The sequence below is a fragment of the Aquarana catesbeiana genome, linkage group LG02 (assembly GCF_042186555.1).
Source record: "Aquarana catesbeiana isolate 2022-GZ linkage group LG02, ASM4218655v1, whole genome shotgun sequence".
NCBI classification, from domain to species: Eukaryota; Metazoa; Chordata; class Amphibia; order Anura; family Ranidae; genus Aquarana; species Aquarana catesbeiana.
This window is the reverse complement of record NC_133325.1, coordinates 339,772,351-339,791,896: the sequence shown is the minus strand read 5'-3', so window position 1 is coordinate 339,791,896 and position 19,546 is coordinate 339,772,351. Positions and strand designations below refer to the sequence as shown.

Sequence of the window (19,546 nt, the reverse complement as noted above, 5' to 3'; positions counted from 1 at the left end):
GGGGGGAGTGTATCAGCACAAGTCTGATGATTGGAGTACAGGCAGGCTGTGCTCCCAAGTAGACTGCAAAGAAGAAAACTGACCACACCGGGATGGATGTGTTTCCATGCCTTGGCATGGTCAGTTTAAAAAGAAGGGGGATTGGCAGGATCACCAAAGGAAGCAATGCAAAGGGAACAGGATACTTTTTCATACAAGTACATAGTACAACAAACACATGTCAGGAGTATGAAATGTTGGGGTAACATACACTTTAACTTTTTCATCCTATTATTTGGATGGATATATATATATATATATATATATATATATATATATATATATATATATATATATATATATATTCTCTCTTTTTTTTTTTTTTTTTTTTACTCTCCCGGGGGGTTACCTTGCGGGCGCGCTCCTGAGTCCAGCATTTGCCTCCATGGACACGAATGCCGAACTCGGCCCCGCCCGCGTCATTGGATTTGATTTACAGCAGCGGGATCCAATGGCTGCACTGCTATCAGTCTATCCAATCAAGAGCCGGGACCCCGTGGAGAGAGGGAGAGCATGTCTGCCAACAGAAATAGGGGGCTCAGGTAAGTAAAACGGGGGGGCTGGGGGGGTCAGTCACTGCCAGGTGTTTTTTCACCTTAATGCATAGGATGCCCCTTTTAACCTTCCTCATTGCCATTACCTCATCGATAAGGTTTTCGGAAATGCAAGCATTGATAACAGAACCCTACATGTTAAAAAAAATACTACTTTATTTATTTATTTTTGCACCCACCCGACTGGCAAGTTATTTTCCAGTGTGTGCTGCCATCATTTGTCAGGAAAACAGAAAATTGTATACTCATCTTTCCGTAATTCTCCTTTCCTGACGCATCTCCATGGCAGCACACAGGATCCCGCCCTTTTTTTAGGTAATATATACAGAGAATGAAGGGGTGTCTCTCTTTCAAATTTATAGCTAACCAATCCTGTCAGGTTGTGGGGGTGGAGTCACAACCCAGTGTGTGCTGCCATGAAGATGCGTCAGGAAATCCGTATACAATTTTCTGTTTTTCTAATCACTCTGGCTTTTCCTCCTATTATATTCCTTGAAAGTACATTTGCATTCAACACACCTAATTGGTTTTTCAGTCCTGCTTATTTCTCTGCAAGTCTGCATGTTACTTATGTAGTTGATTGGAAGAAGCTGATGCTAAGTCAACTTCAGGTCCTTATGCTAGTGCCATTTAAAATATATATTTAATGATTTATTAAATGAATATAGATCTGCATTAATTTGTCTTTTACATCTGCCTAGGGTTTAACTCCCAACAATTGGCAGATTAAAGTATACTCTAGATACTGCTTTAGATTTTTCAGCTTGTAATTCAAACTATAATTCTAGTGGCAGACTGGGCAACTTGTACTTTTAATAAATCCTAAAATATATATGTTAAATGGCACTAGCATAAGTACCTGAAGCTGACTTGTACAGACTTTAAAATAGATTGAATCACAGCAGCATAGTGTTCAAAGGTTGAGTACGGGATAAAAAAAAAATGACTTATATGTGAACTCAGACAACCCATCACTTAGGAACAGAATTCATCCCTGATTTCACAATGTAGCTAATACCAATAGACTAGGATGTTTGATACAGATTTAGTTTGTCTGAAAACATTGTTTACTGGTGTGATTATGACAATTACAATTGCGGTTATAGAAATACATTCCCAGTTTTTAAAGAACTATAATAAGCTTTCAACCATTAAATACAGTTCATACATTCATGTCTAATTACCTGTATTAGCCCCTCAAATGAAATGTGAAGAAATGTGAAGAAAACCCTCTATGTGCTTTTCAACTTTTCTGCTCCACCCTGATGATAGCTCAATTTGTGGGTTTTACTACTGTACAGTGAGTGCATTTCACTGATTGGGGAACGGGCATATAAGTTACTGGTTTCTAACACAGTTCCCCATTCCACCCTTTTCAAACAGTGATAGGCTCATCTGGATCTGCCACCTGGTGATCCAGCTTCACCTTCTAAGACACAGGTGGCCAGGCCACACAGTGTCTTCGGTTGCTAGGACCCAGACAGTCAGGCTGCACAATGTGTTTGGTTGCTAACATGCTGGAGGCTAGGTTGCACGTCATCTTTGGTTGCTAGGGCACATGCGACCAGCCCACACAGTGTATTTGGTTGCTGGGATGCAGGTGTCCAGGCCGCACAACTTTATTAGTCATTATGGTACAAACAGCCAGGCCACCCACACTGTGGAAACTCTGGACGCTATACCTGAACCCGACTGCTGTGCCAGCCAGCCACCTTTTTCTAGCATTCAGTGACACTGTGCGCCCGGCTGCCTGCTTTCTAGCAACCGATAAGACAGAGGAGGGGGTGTGGAACAGGGTTTGCAAGCCCCCTCCCACTACATACCTAGTGACGGCTTTTGTCTCCAGGAAAGCATTGGGGACAAACGCTCTCAATCACAGCTGAATAAACGTAACTCTGCTTTCTTTAGATAGGCAGAGCTCAGTTCTGAGTCTTTGCCTGACGATCGGCGGGTGCTGGTGGGCATCAAGTGCCCGGCACCCGCACATCGGCTTCTGCTGTGAATAACACCCGCACATTGGCTTCTGCTGTGAATAATCACAACAGAAGCAGCGCACACGCTTCCCATGCAGGCAGAAGTGCAGGATCACGTGTAAATATGTGCTTAAGCACACAGCTGCCGCCCTGTAGCAGTAAAACTGCTATAGGGCAGTCAGCAAGTGGTTGATGCATGTAAATCTGCTAAAGTTTCACTTTGTAAAAAATACCCTATCAGGTGCAAGGAAAGTAAAAAAAGAAAAAAATTTTCCTTGCACGTGATTGGATGATGGAAATCAGCAGAGCTTAAGGGCCCTTTCACACCGAAGGCAGTTGGATGCATTTTGAACTGCACTCCCAACTGCATAGGCAGCCCAAAATTAAGGTGATCATATGGGCATAGTTCATATCCTTTGCAGTGTAGTTCAGTGCAGAAAGTAGAGCATGCTGCATGTTTCTGCACCGTAAATGCAGGGAACGTGCTACAAATGTGCTTCGGATGCACTCCACTGTGCCCCACCCTTTTAAGCCACGAAAGCCTAGCCCAGAAAAGTATAGAAAAATGCACTGCAAACGCAGAGAAAAATGCATTCAAGCGCACTTCAAATGCATGTAAACATGCAGTTTAAAAAAATATGCAGTTATGTGCAATTTCTGTTGTTAATGGGCCCTAAAGCAATTTGCCACTGCACCCCTGTTGAGAGGCTGCTCTACTCTGTCCAAAACTAAAAGAAAAAAAAATGCCTTTACATAAACTTTTCTTACTGTGCTCTTTTATCTGCTATTTCTGCTCTGGTAATATTTTACCACTAGATGGTGCAGGAGTATAAAGAAGAATTGAGGAGAGCAGTGATCTACACCCATTTGTAATCCATCTGCAATGTAAACGACCATTCTCATCTGATTATTTTAACAAGAAAATTACAATGAAATTTCGAGGAAATTTATCGTGGTCTAAATATTTTTTTTATTGCTATGACATATTTCAGCTGGATCATGAAACAAAATAGACTTATTCTACGGACAAATAATTTACTCTTTATATGTAGCTGTCAAGGTCTGCAAAGGAGTTAACATTGAAATCTGATCTATAAGAAACCTGTGAATGGAAAATTCTATGTTTGACATAGAAAGTGTATGCTTTAGGGCTGTCATCTTCACCCTTTTCTTATTACTTAAAGCAGACCTTTACTATCTTTTCTTCTTTAACCACTTCAATACTGGTCTCTTTTACCCTCTTCCTGCTCAGGACAATTTTCACGTACATTTACTGCGGCAGGGCGGCACAAAATCGCGTACCTATACGTGTTTCTCAGGGCGCGCACGCCGCCTTCGCCCGCTGTGATTGGACACAGCAGGAGCCAGTCGGCGGGTCTGGCGGCCGTGATCCCGGCGATCGTTCGTAGAGAGGCAGAACGGCAGTCTGCCTATGCAAACAAGGCAGACCGCTGTTCTGCCAGAAAGGAAAACCGAGATCTCATGTTTCTGCTAAGCAGAAACATGGATCTCGGTTTTCCTTTAGTCAAAGCACTCCCCCTACACTTAGAAAGCACATATAGGGAGCACGTTTAACCCATTGATTGCCCCTGATGTTAACCCCTTCCTTGCCATCGTCATTTATACAGTGTTAGTGCATTTTTTTTAGCACTGATCATTGTATTGGTGTCACTGGTCCCCAAAAAGCATCACTTAGTGTGCAATTTGTCTGCCGCAGTCTCAGTCTCACTAAAAATCACTGATCGCCGCCATTACAAATAAAAAAATATAACAATCAATATATGATTATTTTTTTACCAAAAATATGTAGCAGAATACATATTGGCCTAAATTTATGAAGAAATCAGATTTTTTTTTTTTTTTTTTTAATAATTTTGTTTTATTGGAAATGTTTTATAGCGGAAAGTAAAAAATATTGTTTGTTTTTTGTTTTTTCAAAATTGTCAGTCTTTTTTTGTTTATAGCGCAAAAAATAAAAATGGCAGAGGTGATCAAACACCGCCAAAAGAAAGCTCTATTTGTGAGGGAAAAAGGACAGATTTTATTTGGGTACAACATTGCACGACCGTGTAATTGTCAGTTAAAATAACACAAAAAATGGCCTGGTTAGGAAGGGGGTAAAACTATCCAGAGCTGAAGTGGTTAAATGACAACTGCGTGGTCATGCAACACTGTACCCAAATTAAATTTTTTTATCATTTTGTTCACATAACTAGAGCTTTCTTTTGGCGGTATTTAATCACCACTGGGCTTTTTATTTTTTGCTAAATAAAAGAAGAAAGACCAAAAGTTTTGAAAACAAAAACACATTTTTCTTTGTTTCTGTTATAAAATTTTGCAAATAAATAATTGTTCTTCATAAATGTTGCCCAAAATGTATTCTGCTACATTTCTTTGGTGAAAATAACCCAAGTGTCTATTATTTAGGCTGTAAGAAAGTTATTTAGTCGTCAAACTATGGTATATATCTGAAAATTGATGTACTGACTGCCAATCTCGGTTCTTGAGGCCCAAAAATGCCAGGACAGTACAAATATCCCCCAAATGACCCCTTTTTGTAAAGTGGACAGTCCTAGGTATTTAATAAGAAGCATGGCTAGTTTTTGGAAGTTGTGATTTTTTTTTTTTTGTCATTTTTTAAAAAATGTTCACAATTTTTTTTTTTTTTTTTTTCTTTTACATACAGTAATGTCACCAGTACAATACAGCATCATCATATAACTGGTGTGGTAGTAATCAGGGACACTGACTGGTGACAGTATCGAAAAAAAAAAAGTGGTGTTTTTTTTTTTAATTCCTTTTTATTACATTTTTTTTTAACACACTGTGACTGGCCCTGTCTGTATCATGTGATCAATTTGACCAATCACAGCTAGCAACACAATTGTACACAATGGATGGCATAAGAAGGAAGTTATCCATTGTTTACAACTGTCATGTGATCTGCTGTGATTAGTCATGGCGATCACATGGTACCGGCAGTGAGACGGCACTCTGATCAGTCATCGGCTGTGTCCTGTAAACACAGTCGATGACAGATTGCGTGGCCCCACGAGCAGTGATTTCTGATAGGACGTCATATGACGTCCAGTCAGGATCTTAAAGGCTGGGCGGGAAGTGGTTAAAGAATATTGTTGCATCCCTTGACTCTCTATGCTGAAGCAGAGACATGAATGATAGAGTGCCTTCAGAGCTTCTTAAAACAGTTGAATAGCCATCTAATGAAATTTTCTTTCATCTATCAATTTAATATGTTTACATAGACATCAGGGTTACTTTAAACAATTTGAAGGCATGAAGGAAGTCCTTGTGCGCACTACATGTGTTGGGCTGAATTGACCAATGCATTGGAAAGCCTTGTGATAGTTCACACCAATGCTCTGCAATAAATTGAGGAAGGCCGGATTTAATCACAGAAATTTGAGACATTCTTCAGCATATTGCAATGCACTGCAGCACAAACAGTGGTAAAAGACAATGGGGTCTGTTTGTAAAACATTTGTTAGACGAATGTCACGCACGTTTATGAAGGCTGGATGGATTTTTCCCCATATTTTCTGTAATATATTAATTCTTCTGTTCATCGGCTCCATCTAGTGGCCATAATGCGGTATAGTTTTCTAAAATACCTCAATGAGAAATGATACTGCATTTTGGACAGTAGTTGGACGATCATAGGAATTAATCTTTTAGGGCCCTTTTACATGGGCTGCCTGTCAGATTTTCAGGCGGACCTGATCGGACCCTCAATTCACCCCTATGGAGCCGCGGATGTCAGCTGACACATGTCCGCCGTTATCTGATCCGATCCTGTCCGCCAAATCCAGACGGATGGTGGTCCTATTTTCCATCTGTCTGATGGATCAGATATGATTGGATTAAAATGGACAGGCGATCTGTTTTCATCCGTTCTCCCCATAAAGGATCCGTCTCCGCTCTACTCAGTAAGCGGAGACAGACCTTTCATCCACACGCTCAGCGGGGATTTGCTTGAGTGCTCCCCTCTGAGCAAGGGGAGTCTGGCAAACGGAGGCACCTGCATGAAAGGGACTTTACAGAAAATATGGGGGAAATCTGTCCAGTGTGGTTTTAATCCAACAAATGTCCAAAAATAGATTCCACTGACCAGTGAAAAAACGCCCTGCATTGCACATCCCCGGCACATGCCATTACACACACTAGACTTCTACAAAATGTTGCATGCTGTGGAAATGAGGATGGATGCAGGCTCTGCTGCAGTTTCTGTGACTCTCGGAAAAATATCACTGTTCATCAAACGGCAAAAAACAGCAGCCCATGTCCATGACCCATGTCCATGACCCTTGCTTTTCATGTTCAGGATCTATTAAGCATTTGTGATATTACTGCAATGTACATACACAATATGCAATCCTCATTTGTGGTAGAACTATTCAGAAAACAAAAATATAAATCTGATAGCTAAGCTTCCTACACTAACTGTTTTAGAAATGTGATATATTCTCTCCTTCAAAAACCCTTTTATTCTGCAAGTGGTGCTAGTAGAATTGAATCTTATTTTGAAAATGAACTGTTTGTGTGTTTAACACTTACATTCCACAGTCATGTCAGTACTATACTTGATACCATGTAGCAGTTATCATTAGGTACAAATGGTGCTGCAAAGAACACTTTATCAGACCTCCTCACAATTGGGACAGATTAAAGAGAGCATTGTCAGGTTTTCACAGGACTCATACAGAGATAGACGGATACAGAGCAACAGTTCAGGAACATTACTGTACTGTTTCAGGCCATACACTGATAATGTTTAACTTGTTCAGATCTGCACTATAGCCGAATGACGGCTACAGCGCGGACCTACTTTGCCGGCAGTACGTCTATTGACATCCTCCCGTGCCCGAGTGGCCTGCACGTCCCCCTGCAGGGCGCGCTCTGTGATCAGCAAGTCTATGAGACTCAGCTATCACTGATCGGAGTAAGGGGTCGACCCCGACCCCTTACCACGTGATCAACTGTCAGCCAATGACTGCTGATCATGTGATGTAAACACAGCCAGTAATCTGCTATTTTTTCTCCTCGCGCTGACAGCGGTCCCGATCAAGGAGAGCTCCTGACAGCTCATCTGTTCCCACCTGTGCCACCTACCAGTGCCCACAGTGCCACCTATCAGTGTCATCAATCAGTGTGTCATAAACAGTTCTGCCCATCAGTGTCACCTATCAGTGCCTATCAGTGGTACCTATCAGGGCCCATTAGTACCGTCTTTTCAGTGGCCATCAGTACCGCCTTATCTGTGCCCCCTCATCAGCGCATATCAATGAAGGAGAAAAATGACCTGTTTGCAAAATTGTATAATAAACTATGAAACTTTTTTTTTTTTTTTTTCAAAATTTTCCATACTTTTTTTTTTTTTTTTGCTTGTTTAGCAAAAAATAAAAACCCTATCTGTAATTAAATACCACCAAAAGAAAGCTCTGTGTGAAAAAAATTATAAAAATTTTCTTTTGGGTACAGTGTTGTAAGACCGCGCAATTGTCATTCAAAGTGCGTCAGCGCTGAAAGCTGAAAATTGGTCTGGGCAGGAGGGGGGGGGGGTGGGGTTTAAGTGCCCAGTAAATACAATTGGATAATAGGGCACACTCTGGATATAACAATATCATAAAAACAGATTTGGCTGGAGCATGGGGGAATAGATCCACCAGTTCTTTTTAGGAGGAAATGAGTCTGTGTGGGGATAAGAGTAAAATCAATTGATGATTAACTGTCCATGGAGGGCTGCCAGTTCAGTAGTTTAGAAGGCAAAGAAACTCTGAAATGCAGAAAAGGACAAGAAAACAGTGCCCTTCAAGTGCAGTATGCAAACGTATTTTAATAAAATAGAAGAATTTAGGATACACTCACAAGGGTGTGATAAATATAGGCGTGTACTATGGTATCATCCGCTCCGAATTCCGGGTGCAGGGAGATGTCCAATCCTGTTGTTCTAGACGTGTGTCCGCGATCCTACCAGTCCTCCGGCCACAAAGTAGGTACACACTGCTTCAGTGGTGTGGACTGGACTGTGATCAGGGGCGTACACGGCAGACGTCACTTCCAGGTCGGATCAGCGGGTGGTGCTTCGCATTTGGGGCATGTGTGCCCCTTCTAGAACAACCGGATTGGATGTCTCCCTGCACCTGGAATTCGGAGCAGATGATACCATAGTACACGCCTATTTTTATCACACCCTTGTGAGTGTATCTTAAATTCTTCGATTTTATTAGAATACGTTTGCATACTGCACTTAGGGGGCGCTGTTCTCTTGTCCTTTTCTAAGTGCCCGGTAAGCAAGTGGTTAAGTGAGCACCCAGGAGTGAAAACATTAACTCCCTACCCCAAGCCATCCATCTATCTTTTGCTCTGTCCACTTTCAGGCGGTCCTTGAAAACCCATCTCTTTACCTTTCCGCTGCCGTCCCGGAGCTGTGTGAGCCGGTCACACTCTCCTGTCATACGAATTGGATGCGGGGAAACCCTCATCCAATTCACATATGTGCGAACCTGGCCTTACCAGTTTAGGAACAGCAGAGTTTAGAAACATTCAAAGCTCCTCACACATGAAGAATCGCATTCAGAAGAGCAGTTTTTGGACATAAAAAACACCAAACGCGCTTAAACACTAGGCATGTATAGCACTTCAGCATTTATTAATTTCAATGGCCAAAAAAATTTTTAATTCTGGCCAATGAAAGAAATAAACTCCCAAACACCACATCAAACTGGTTTGAAAAATGCTGCTTGGCTGAGTTTTGAATGCTGATCTTTTCCTGTCAGGAGAAACAGCATTTACAAAAAAACAGTGTGCATGAGGCCTTAAGCCTGGTACAAACTAGCAGGTTTTTTTTTTCAGTTCAACCCAGCAGTCTGAATGAAAAAGAACTGAAGAGCTTGAGAGAAGCCACTGTACTAACAATCCGATATTAGTACAGCAATCTTCACCGCTGAGCTATTGTGTTTTGACAGAGAGAGGCCATTGGCTGAGAGCACTGATCAGATGCCGACAGAAGATGAATGTTTGGCCAGCGTCTGTCGGACCGGCTGCCGTACACACGGGCTAGTTGTCAGCCATTTCTATTGAACAGGCTTATACCCAATGTTTGGCCTGTGTGTGCGGTGCTTGAAATTGTAAGCTTCACAAGCAGGGCCCTCTGGACCAACCTGGATTGGATTGTCACTGTATTGTCTCCCCTAATTTTGCAAAGCACTGCCCAAATTGTTGTTGCTATATAAATCCTGGATGTATGTTTATATGATGAAGGCCTTAACCACTTGCCGACCAGCCGCCGTCATTATACGGCGGCAGGTCGGTGGGTTCCTGCGAATCGCCATAGCTGTACATCAGCCCTTTAAACAGCTCTAGCAGGCGCACGCCCGCTGCACAGTGGGGGACACGATGTGCGAGGCCGGCGGCCGCGTTGTCCGCCGACCACGCACTATCGTGAGCACGAGAGCCACAACAAGTTTGTGTGTAAACACACAAATCTCCATTCTGTCATTAGAGGAGAGACAGATCGTCTGTTCCTACTAGCTAGGAGCAGCGATCTGGCTGCTCCTCTAGTAAGTCACATCTCCATACAGTTAGAAACACCTAGCAGGGAACACGTTTAACCCCTTGAACGTCCCCTAATGTTAACCCCTTCCCTACCAGTGACATTTACACAGTAATCAGTGCATTTTTATAGCACTGATTGCTGTATAAATGTCAGTGGTCCCAGAAATGTGTCAAAAGTATCCAATCTGTTGGCCGCAATGTCACAGTCCCGTTAAAAATCACAGTTCGCCACCATTACTAGTAAAAAAAATAATAAAAATGCCATAAATCTATTCCCTATTTTGCAGACGCTATAACTTTTGTGCAAGCCAATCAATATACGCTTATTGCGATATATATATATATATAGATAGATAGATAGATAGAGAGAGAGAGAGGTGATCAAATACCACCAAAAGAAAGCTCTATTTATGGGGAAAAAAGGACATCAATTTTGTTTGAGTACAATGTCGCATGACCGCGCAATTGTCAGTAAAAGCGATGCAGTGCTGTATCGCAAAAAATGGCCTGGTCATTAAGGGGGAAATTCTTCTGGTCCTTAAGTGGTTAAAGTGAGTCCAGAAGAGCAATCCTCTATAGTGAATTTTTAAGGCAAGACATAGAAATCAAATACAATGAAAAACAACCAAGAAATGTACACTCTCAAAAAAAAAAAAAATGTCAGGCCAAAAAAGAAATGTACTCTTTCAGACAGGGAAAAACTACAGTTGGTGTGGGCTAAGGTTAGCATCAAATTTCATTAAACCCGTGACTGCATGCTTACAAGTGTGGATTCACACCATATCCCACACTGTGAAGATATTTAAACGAGTGGTTTTAATGTGTTTTAAATGGATTATGTATGGACTGTTCTTCCAGAGGAATCTTATATCAAGAAATGTGTTTGAAAGATGTGAGCATTGTGCCAACGCTTTTGATTCTTGTAACACCTGAAAGAATACAATGTTAAACCAAAAATAAGTTTCATTTTATCATTTTCATCTTGAAACTCCTTTTCTGTGCTTTTGCAGCCTTGAAGATCACAAACACATTATGTTCTTCTGTCCAGTTCCTCACAGTAAACTAAATTACAGTATTAAAGAACATTTGAACATTTCTGTGGTTTGGGTGGCTTTAAAGATCTCATAATTAGGTGTAGTTTATGCCATTCCCACTGAAACTAATAGCTTTACAAAACAGTAATTTGTTGCTACAGCAAACTGTATAAAAAACATGGACAAAAGTAACTCAAATCTTGGGTTTTTCATGGGTTTTCCATGTTTTTTGGAAAAAGAAATCATTCTGAATAAACAGTGGCAGCCAATCAGAAGCAATAGGTTTGTTACATTACATCAGCCAGTTTATAACCATGGTAATTATAAGGACCTGTGTAGTAAGGAATTGCCATAGTCACTGTTTAAAACCACAATTAGTGATTCAGGCTCAACCAGGGCTTGTTTGGCTGGTGGCCATTTGGGACTTGTAGTTCCTCCTAAGTTTCCTGTTTGATATATGCATATCAAGGACAATAAGGGGGAGGTTTACTAAAACTGGTGCACTCAGAATTTGGTGCAGCCAATCAGCTTCTAACTTTAGTTTATTAAATTAAGCTTTGACAAAAAAAAATGGCAAGCTGATTGGTTTCTGTGCAGAGTTGCACCAGATTTTCAGACTCTCCAGTTTTAGTAAATAACCCCCTAAGGCTCCTTCCACACGGGGCAGACTCCGTCTACTCCTTGGGGAACCTGTCCACTGATCCCCACTAAGCAGTCGGATGGCTGGTCCGTGTCCGCTCCACCTATGCAGAGCGGACACAGCCTGCTCTCCTTTATGGGCAGTTGAATGTAAATGCAACATCTGTCCATCTACACCTGACTGCTATCTGATCCGCTAGACATCTGTTTTTAGCACAGTGGATGGGATTGGATGTCGGCAGATGTAAACACACATGTCCATTTACATCTGCCGCTCCATAGAGGATATGGAGAAAATATCATTTTCCGATTCTGATAATGGAGGGTCCGATCAGGTCCAGACTCAATCAGTCTGCTCGTGTAAAAGGGGCCTAAGTGTTTTGGTTCCAAATGTTTGTCAGACCAGGCGACATTTTACCAATCTTCAGACATGCAGTTTTGGTTATCCTGTGCCCAATGGTTCTCTCTTAGGTTTGGCATTTTGTGCATTCAGAGACACCCTTCTACGCACCCCTTTTTTTTAAAGAGTAGTGATTTAAATCGTTCCAGAGTTCTACAAGTTTTATTTTTTTTTTTTTTATTAAACGGTCCACAGAGTGTATGTTACGCTCACTTTTTTCATCACATTTTCTTGTGTTGGCCAGTAAATTACAGTATACCATTCAGTCAGTTCTTATCTTAGATGTGTGGCTTGTGCAGTAATGTTACAAGACACACTAATATGACAAAACAAACGCCAAGCTGCACATGGCCTTGATCTTGACATACAAAAGCAGCCATCTCTCCTGGGATGAGCAATAATGTATAATGAGTTCAGTGTCTGCACTATTCAGAGTTGGGCACAATTGCAGTATTGAGTGGCATTGTACGCAAGACCAGTTGTTTTGCATTTGCTAGTCAACCCACTTTAAATCACTCCACTACAGTGTGTTCAATACATCAGTCTGTGTTTTGTGATTGTGTATAAAGTTTACATTTTGAAAGGCTTTAAATGGAAAGCAACGAGAAAGGGGGAAAGAAAAAAAAAAAAAATATATATATATATATATATATATATATATATATATATATATATATATATATATATATATATATATATATATATATATAAAATTTATTTTCTATATCTATCTATATATAATATCTGACTAAGATATTAGTATGCACACGTGTGAATTGGTTTATTTTAAACAAATGCAAGTGAAATTTTGTTGTCATGGTAACTTTCTTGCTAATATTCTGTTTATTAATAGTTGTTCTATGAATACATATATTGGAAACTTGCACCGCATACTTACTGATTGGGTAAATGTATAAAAAGGACTGCCTCAGATATGCATGTTTAGACATATAATCAGGGTAATATTTGGTGTTCAGTAACAATTGTGACTATACAGTAATGTCAGCAGATATTCTGCTTCTATAGTCATTTCTCTTCCCCCAGCCTACTGATTGGACAGCAGGATGTTAACAAGGTAATCTTGTGCTTACATCTCCTCCAAGCATGTTTATTGGGGCTCGTGTACATAGGCATCAAACTCTGAAGCAAGTCAAATTCCCTATGCAACAAGTTGTTTTTAAGTCTGTTTATTTTCCTTTGCATTGCTTGTGAAGTTGTTTTTGCATATATTGACTTATTTTCAGTAACAGCTTAGATGCGATCAAAAAGCCTGTGCACATGAGCCTTTAGGCTGACAGTTGCTAAAACCCTTCTCTCCTTCTGACATTCTGGGGTGCTGCTGTAGGAGGTTTTAATCAACTCAGATTTAGGTACATAAGTTTGTTATAAGATAGTTATTTATTTTTAATTAATATTTAACTGGATTCACTTTGCCTGTAATTTGACGTTAGTTTCATTCACTAATATTTTAGATATTCACCTTATTTTGTGTATTGTGCCCCATCTTTAACTATATCCTACTATCTGGAAGAAGGTGGTTGTGTTGCTGTGTGACCCTGCCGTAAACATACCAGAATCACAAATCTGTGTTGCAGTCTGGCTAGATAGTGTTTCAAGGCTTCAGCTATAGTTCTAGCCAGCACCTGTCCCAACATATCGGTACTTCTTTTAAGAAATATGTTGGAACATATGCACAGACAGTCGTTTTTTCATTGTTGCTTGTTTTACTTTGGAATTGTCAAAAAAATTATTTTTTGAGAATCTTTGCCACCTTGTTTACTTTAAAGGCTAACTCCTTTTAGATTATGTTACACATTTAGGTATTTAGTTGCCCTGTGAATGAATGAACTACAAGTTCTGTCTGCCGCAGCACTCCAAGTCCGTTAACTTTTGATACAGCTCTCTAACTAAAAGTCTATGCCCTGGTAAACACTTGAGCTGAAGGAAGAGTTTGAAGGGGCCTTCGGCTCCTACAAACTCTGAAGTTCAATAGCCAGTGCAGCTCTTCTGCTTGATTTCGAGCATGCATGGAATTTTGTGCGTCGGAATTGTCTACACACGCTCGGAATTTACGACAACAAGCTCACATCGAACATTTGTTGTCGGAAATTCCAACAGTGTGTACGCGGCATAAGGCTACTTTCACACTGAACACCGGCCTGCGCTAGTGGTAAAGCGTTGCTCATTTTACCGGCGCTTTACTGGCGCTGTGCGGGCAGGAGCGGGGCACTAGGGCATAGAGTTATAGTACATGCTGAGCCGGCGGATGGCAAGTCCGTTTCTGCACTCTGTGCAGGGAGAGACCTGTCAGAGAGACCGCTTCCCCTATGGGGGGATCAGATGATTACGGGACCGCCTGTCCGTTTTCATCTGATCCACCAGATGGATGGAAAATAAGACATCCATCCGTCTGGATTTTGCGAATGGGGGCTGATCGGATGTCAGCGGACATGTCACCGATGACATCCGACGCTCCATAGAGATCTGTATGGAGCGACCATTCAGATCTGCCTGAAAAAATTGACAGGCGGATCTGAACGGTCCGCATGTGTGAAAGGGGCCTTATTGTGGTTCAGTGCTTTGCAGGCTCATTTGCAAAGAATTCTAAAAAAAAAATAATAAATGCATTTTTTTTTGCTACAAATATACAAATGTAGCCGCATTTAGTTTTTTGTTTTTTTGTTTGTTTTTGTTTTGTATTTTTTGCAAAAGGTGGGGTTAGCCTTTAGTTGTGAATTTAGTTTGTAATATAATATAATGTTTTATTTTCTAGGTTTTGGAAAATGCATTCAGATCACTCACCACAGCTGGTAAGTGCTCCTTTTTATATACAGTTATACATATTTTTGAATGCACTGCAATATTCTCAGTATACATGCTACTTATTGTGTGCTTTATGTGATATACGGTTTTTTTCTGGTTTTGTAGTGGTAGCTTTAGTTTTATAATTATGCATTACTAGTAAAAAAAAAAAAATGTTTCAATAAAAATGCCATAAAACTATCCCCTATTTTGTAGACACTATAACTTTTACGCAAACCAAACAATAAACGCTTATTGCGATTATTTATTTTTTTTTTTACCAAAAATATGTAGAATACATATCGGCCTAAACTGAGAGAAAAAAAATGTTTTTTTATATATTTTTTGGGGATATTTATTATAGCAAAAAGTAAAAAATAATGTGTTTTTTTTTTTTTCAAAATTGTCGCTATTTTTTTGTTTAAAGCACAAAAAAAAACGCAGAGGTGATCAAATACCACCAAAAGAAAGCTCTATTTGTGGGGAAAAAAGGACGTCAATTTTGTTTTGGGAGCCACGTCGCACGACCGCGCAATTGTCAGTTAAAGCGACGCAGTGCCAAATCGCAAACAGTACTCTGGTCTTTGGGCTGCCAAATGGTCCGGGGCTTAAGTGGTTAAAGTCCCACAAATAGAAGAAACTGTGTTTGTATCTATTGCTTCAGGTGGATGACCAGGTGTTAAATCACCAAAGCGTGCACACTTTACTACCACTTCCACCTAGAGCAGTGGTTCTCAACCCCTCTAGTGTCGTGACCCCTTGATAAAATTTCCCAAGTTGTGGGGACCCCCTAGCAGTAAAATATTTTCATAGCGTGGGTTGTCAGCACCCAAGGCAAAACAAGTAATTTGCCCCTCTAACCCGCAGACATTTAGCGCTCCCTGAGTCCCTTCCACTCGTACAGTGTTAAAACCCCTTTATGCACTCTTTGTTCTCCTTTCTTTCCCTTTTATCTCTCTCTATCCCAATTTCTTGTTTTTTTCCCCCATCCCTCTCTAGCCATCTTTCTTGTTCTTTCTCTTTATTCTTTCTCTCCCTTTTTCTTTGTTCCTCCCCCTTCCATGTATTCTTTTATTTTTATTCCTTCTCTTACTCCTTGGTGGGGAGAGGGGATGGGATGAGTGGCAGTGTGCTGGCGGGGAGTTGGGATGGGTGGCGATGCTGGGGGGAGTTCTGATCAGCCAACTTAGGTGCTCTTGATCAAGGTCATCTGCTGATCTGAGAACTTTAGTGGGGACTTTTAATGGCAACTATAATCACAGGCAGTGCTACTTACTGTGTCTCTGACTTTGTGGTGTCTCGTAGCAGTGACACCTATGCCAAAATCAGGAGATAGTGTCTCCTCCAGCCCCTCCCACTTCACATTCCTCACCTGTCAGCTGACCTCTAGTCTCTGCCCCCCCAGCCATGCTGTGAACTGAATGGGCAGCTACAAAGAGGCTGAATGGGTGGCCGCAGGCTCCAGGAACAGCCCATCTGGACGGCCACAGGCTCCAGGGGCAGCCGCAAAAAGGCTGGGAGAGCGGTGTGGACTTCAGGAACAGCCCAGGATTTGGTGACCCCTGGCAAATCATCATTCGACCCCCAGGTTGAGAACCACTGACCTAGAGCTACAAGGACTTTGCTGCATACTCATTCTAGACACGCATACCCTACATTCTGCATTCTATGAGAATACCTTGACCCGTGGCTATGGTGGAAACCAGGCGAAAGGGAGCCATGGCAGATACTCAGGCAAACGTTTGTTCTGCTGAATGCCTACACAAAACTCAACCTCAGAGTGACTATGCTTTGCTTGCACTGGAGCAGGACCTGATTTTAACAGCAGCCTCTGCATCTGTATATAGTTATATTTCAGGCACACAACCAACTGCAAACCTGACAAAGGCAGATTTTTCTGCAACTATGTCACAATTTCTTGGACAACTAATGGCTTTATTACATTCATCTGTGTCTGGTGCTCCAAAATGCCAGGCCCCTTCTCTATCTCATCCATCTTTACCTGAGTCGGAGCCTGATATGCCCAGCCTAGAAGAGGTGGACATAGAAAAAGAAGAGGACCTGGAGCCAGTGCTAAAGATTTTTTATTCCCAGACTCCTAAACAACGAAATTGCGGTTTTACACAATATGCTTGCTGATGTGGATATGCTCACAATTCCTCACCATTGTCGCACTTGATTCTCTTTCATTTCGCCATGCCCTTTTGGGTACAAAAAAAATGGCAAATCTAAAATGATTTCAGTAGTAAATAAAATGGGCAATCTATGACAATTTGGTCAATCCAGAAAAGATTTTCACTCCTGCAAAAATCATAGCCGAACCCTTTCCAGTGGAGAAAGAGTTAATTAATAAGGGATCTGTTCTGGTATTTGATCCTGCCATCTCAGTCTTATCTCAATGTACCAATTGAAGGTGTCCCTTCATTCAAAGATTGTGCAGATAGGAAGTTTGAAACACTTTTAAAGGCTCTTTTTACATAATGCAGGCCCAGCTCTGCAGACAATTGCTGTAATTTCTGTCTGTCCGGAGGCCTCACCCATTATGACGTCACCACCCAGGGCATGATGGGGCTGCTTACAAGGGCAGGGCTTTCAGATGACGTCATGACGTCACCTGGTGACCCCGTCCCATGCCAATATAAGTAGTGGCACACCACGCACCCAGCATTAGAGCGGGAGAGAGCGTCCAGTCAACATCGGAACAGAGGGAGAAGACCCGGCAAAAAGAGCGAGAAGACAGCGAACAAGACACGGCAGAGGCAGAAGACAGCGGACACAGGGAGAAGAACTGGAGATTGCTAGAAGACATCAGCGGAGAGCAGAGAAAACCTGGAGAGGGGAGAAGACATCAGCGGAGGAGGCAGAAGAGGCAGAAAGGGGAGAAGAAATCGGAAGCGACGCCAGGGCTGCCTTAATAAATTACTTTAAAAACTTGTGTACTGTTTTATTTTTGACACTTTTTTTATGTAAATGAGTGGGGGGCTGGGATCTGGGGGCCCTCTTGTTAAAGGAGGCTTCCAGATAAGCCCCCCGCCAGCAGACCTGACAACCAACGGGCAGGGTTGTCGGGAAGAGGTTCTTGTCCCCATCAACATGGGGGCAAGGTGCTTTGGGGTGGGGTGTCCCAAAGCACCCACCCCTCCATGTTGAGGACATGCTGCCTGGTATATGGTTCAGAAGGGGGAGGGGCGCTCGCACATCCCCACCCCTTTCCTGACCTGCCGGGCTGTGTGCTTGGATAAGGGTCTGGTATGGATTTTGGGGGGACCCCACCGGCATGGGGCATTCCCCTTAAAATCCATGCCAGACCGAAGGGCCTGGTATGGTCCTGGAGGGGGAACCCATGATGTTTTTCTATTTTTTTTTAATTTGGCATGGAGTTCCCCTTCAAGATCATCAGAGCACAAGTCGCATGCCAAAGTCAGATCAGTTAAGGCCGCGATCCGACTTTGATCCGACTTCAGTAATATTCAATGGGCTGAAGTAGGATCAAAGTCAGACCAAAGTAGTACAGTGAGAATTTTCAAAGTCGGACCGACTTGTGTCCTACCAGTTAAGATGGCTCTCATAGGGAAACATTGATTTTCACACGTCATGCGACATGAGCTCCCATTGTCCGAGCGTTTGTCGTACTAGTGTGAACCCGGCCTGAGGGAGGGCATCTTTTTGAGGGGGTACTTGACAAATTCATAAAAGATGCCGCAGGAGGTAAAGTTCTACTACTTCCACAGTGGAAGATTCCAGAACCCCCCTCCTCATGAGCCTCTCTTTAAAAACACAGAGCACCTAATCTCTCTACCCAGGCTTCAACTTTAAAACTTAAGTACAGTATATACTAAGTACTTTAAGATACAAACAAGGTACAGGTGAGGTTGTAAACAGTCGAAATTAAGATGTATAAACGGAACCATACAGGGATACAGCATATAAAGAAGCCTCATGTTCATATCCATGTGAAAGCAAGCAGTTAAACCAGAGCAGATAATTAACCTGCATAATACTGATTCTACGTCAATCTTAAACTATGACCGTTACCTAAGTTTATTGGCAAAAAAAAAACATACAATGTACACTCCATACACAAGGTACCAAATTTGTTTTTAAGTAGTAAGGAACAATGAGGAAAATCTAGAGGGGTAAGTAAAGAAAAAGGGGGTAAAGACTGGGAAAAAAAGGGGGGGTGTATTACAAGGAGAACTCCTCTGGGCACACGGAATAGAGAGATGGGAGGCTCAATATGTATCTACTGATAGGGTTTGCCCTCATCTGTAAAGTAGAATTTGTTGCAGTAAAACCATGTTTTAGAATAAGTTACATGTTTCTTTTGGGAGATCCACAATGATAGTGAGGGGGGAAGCAGGTTCTTCCATTCTAGTGGAATGCACAATTTTGAAGCATTAGCGAGGCGATGAAGGATCAATTTTCTGTAGCTTTTCACTAGAATGTGGAGTCGTGTAGCAAAAAGGAGGAGGGGTCTTCCGGTAGAATTAAATTAGTAACTTTTTCCTCCATCACTTCCTTCCAAAAAGTTGT

The 19,546-nt window shown here is 41.7% G+C and overlaps 1 protein-coding gene across 1 annotated transcript in view; it reads left to right on the top strand.

Annotated features, from left to right (window-relative positions):
- GEMIN8 (gem nuclear organelle associated protein 8) overlaps positions 1 to 19,546 on the top strand; it is a 90,678-nt gene that overhangs the window by 23,610 nt on the left and 47,522 nt on the right. The window contains exon 2 of the mRNA XM_073614877.1: positions 14,985 to 15,021. Coding sequence (XP_073470978.1) covers positions 14,995 to 15,021 — 27 coding nt within the window. The 5' untranslated portion in view covers positions 14,985 to 14,994. The remainder of the gene's footprint in view (positions 1 to 14,984; positions 15,022 to 19,546) is intronic.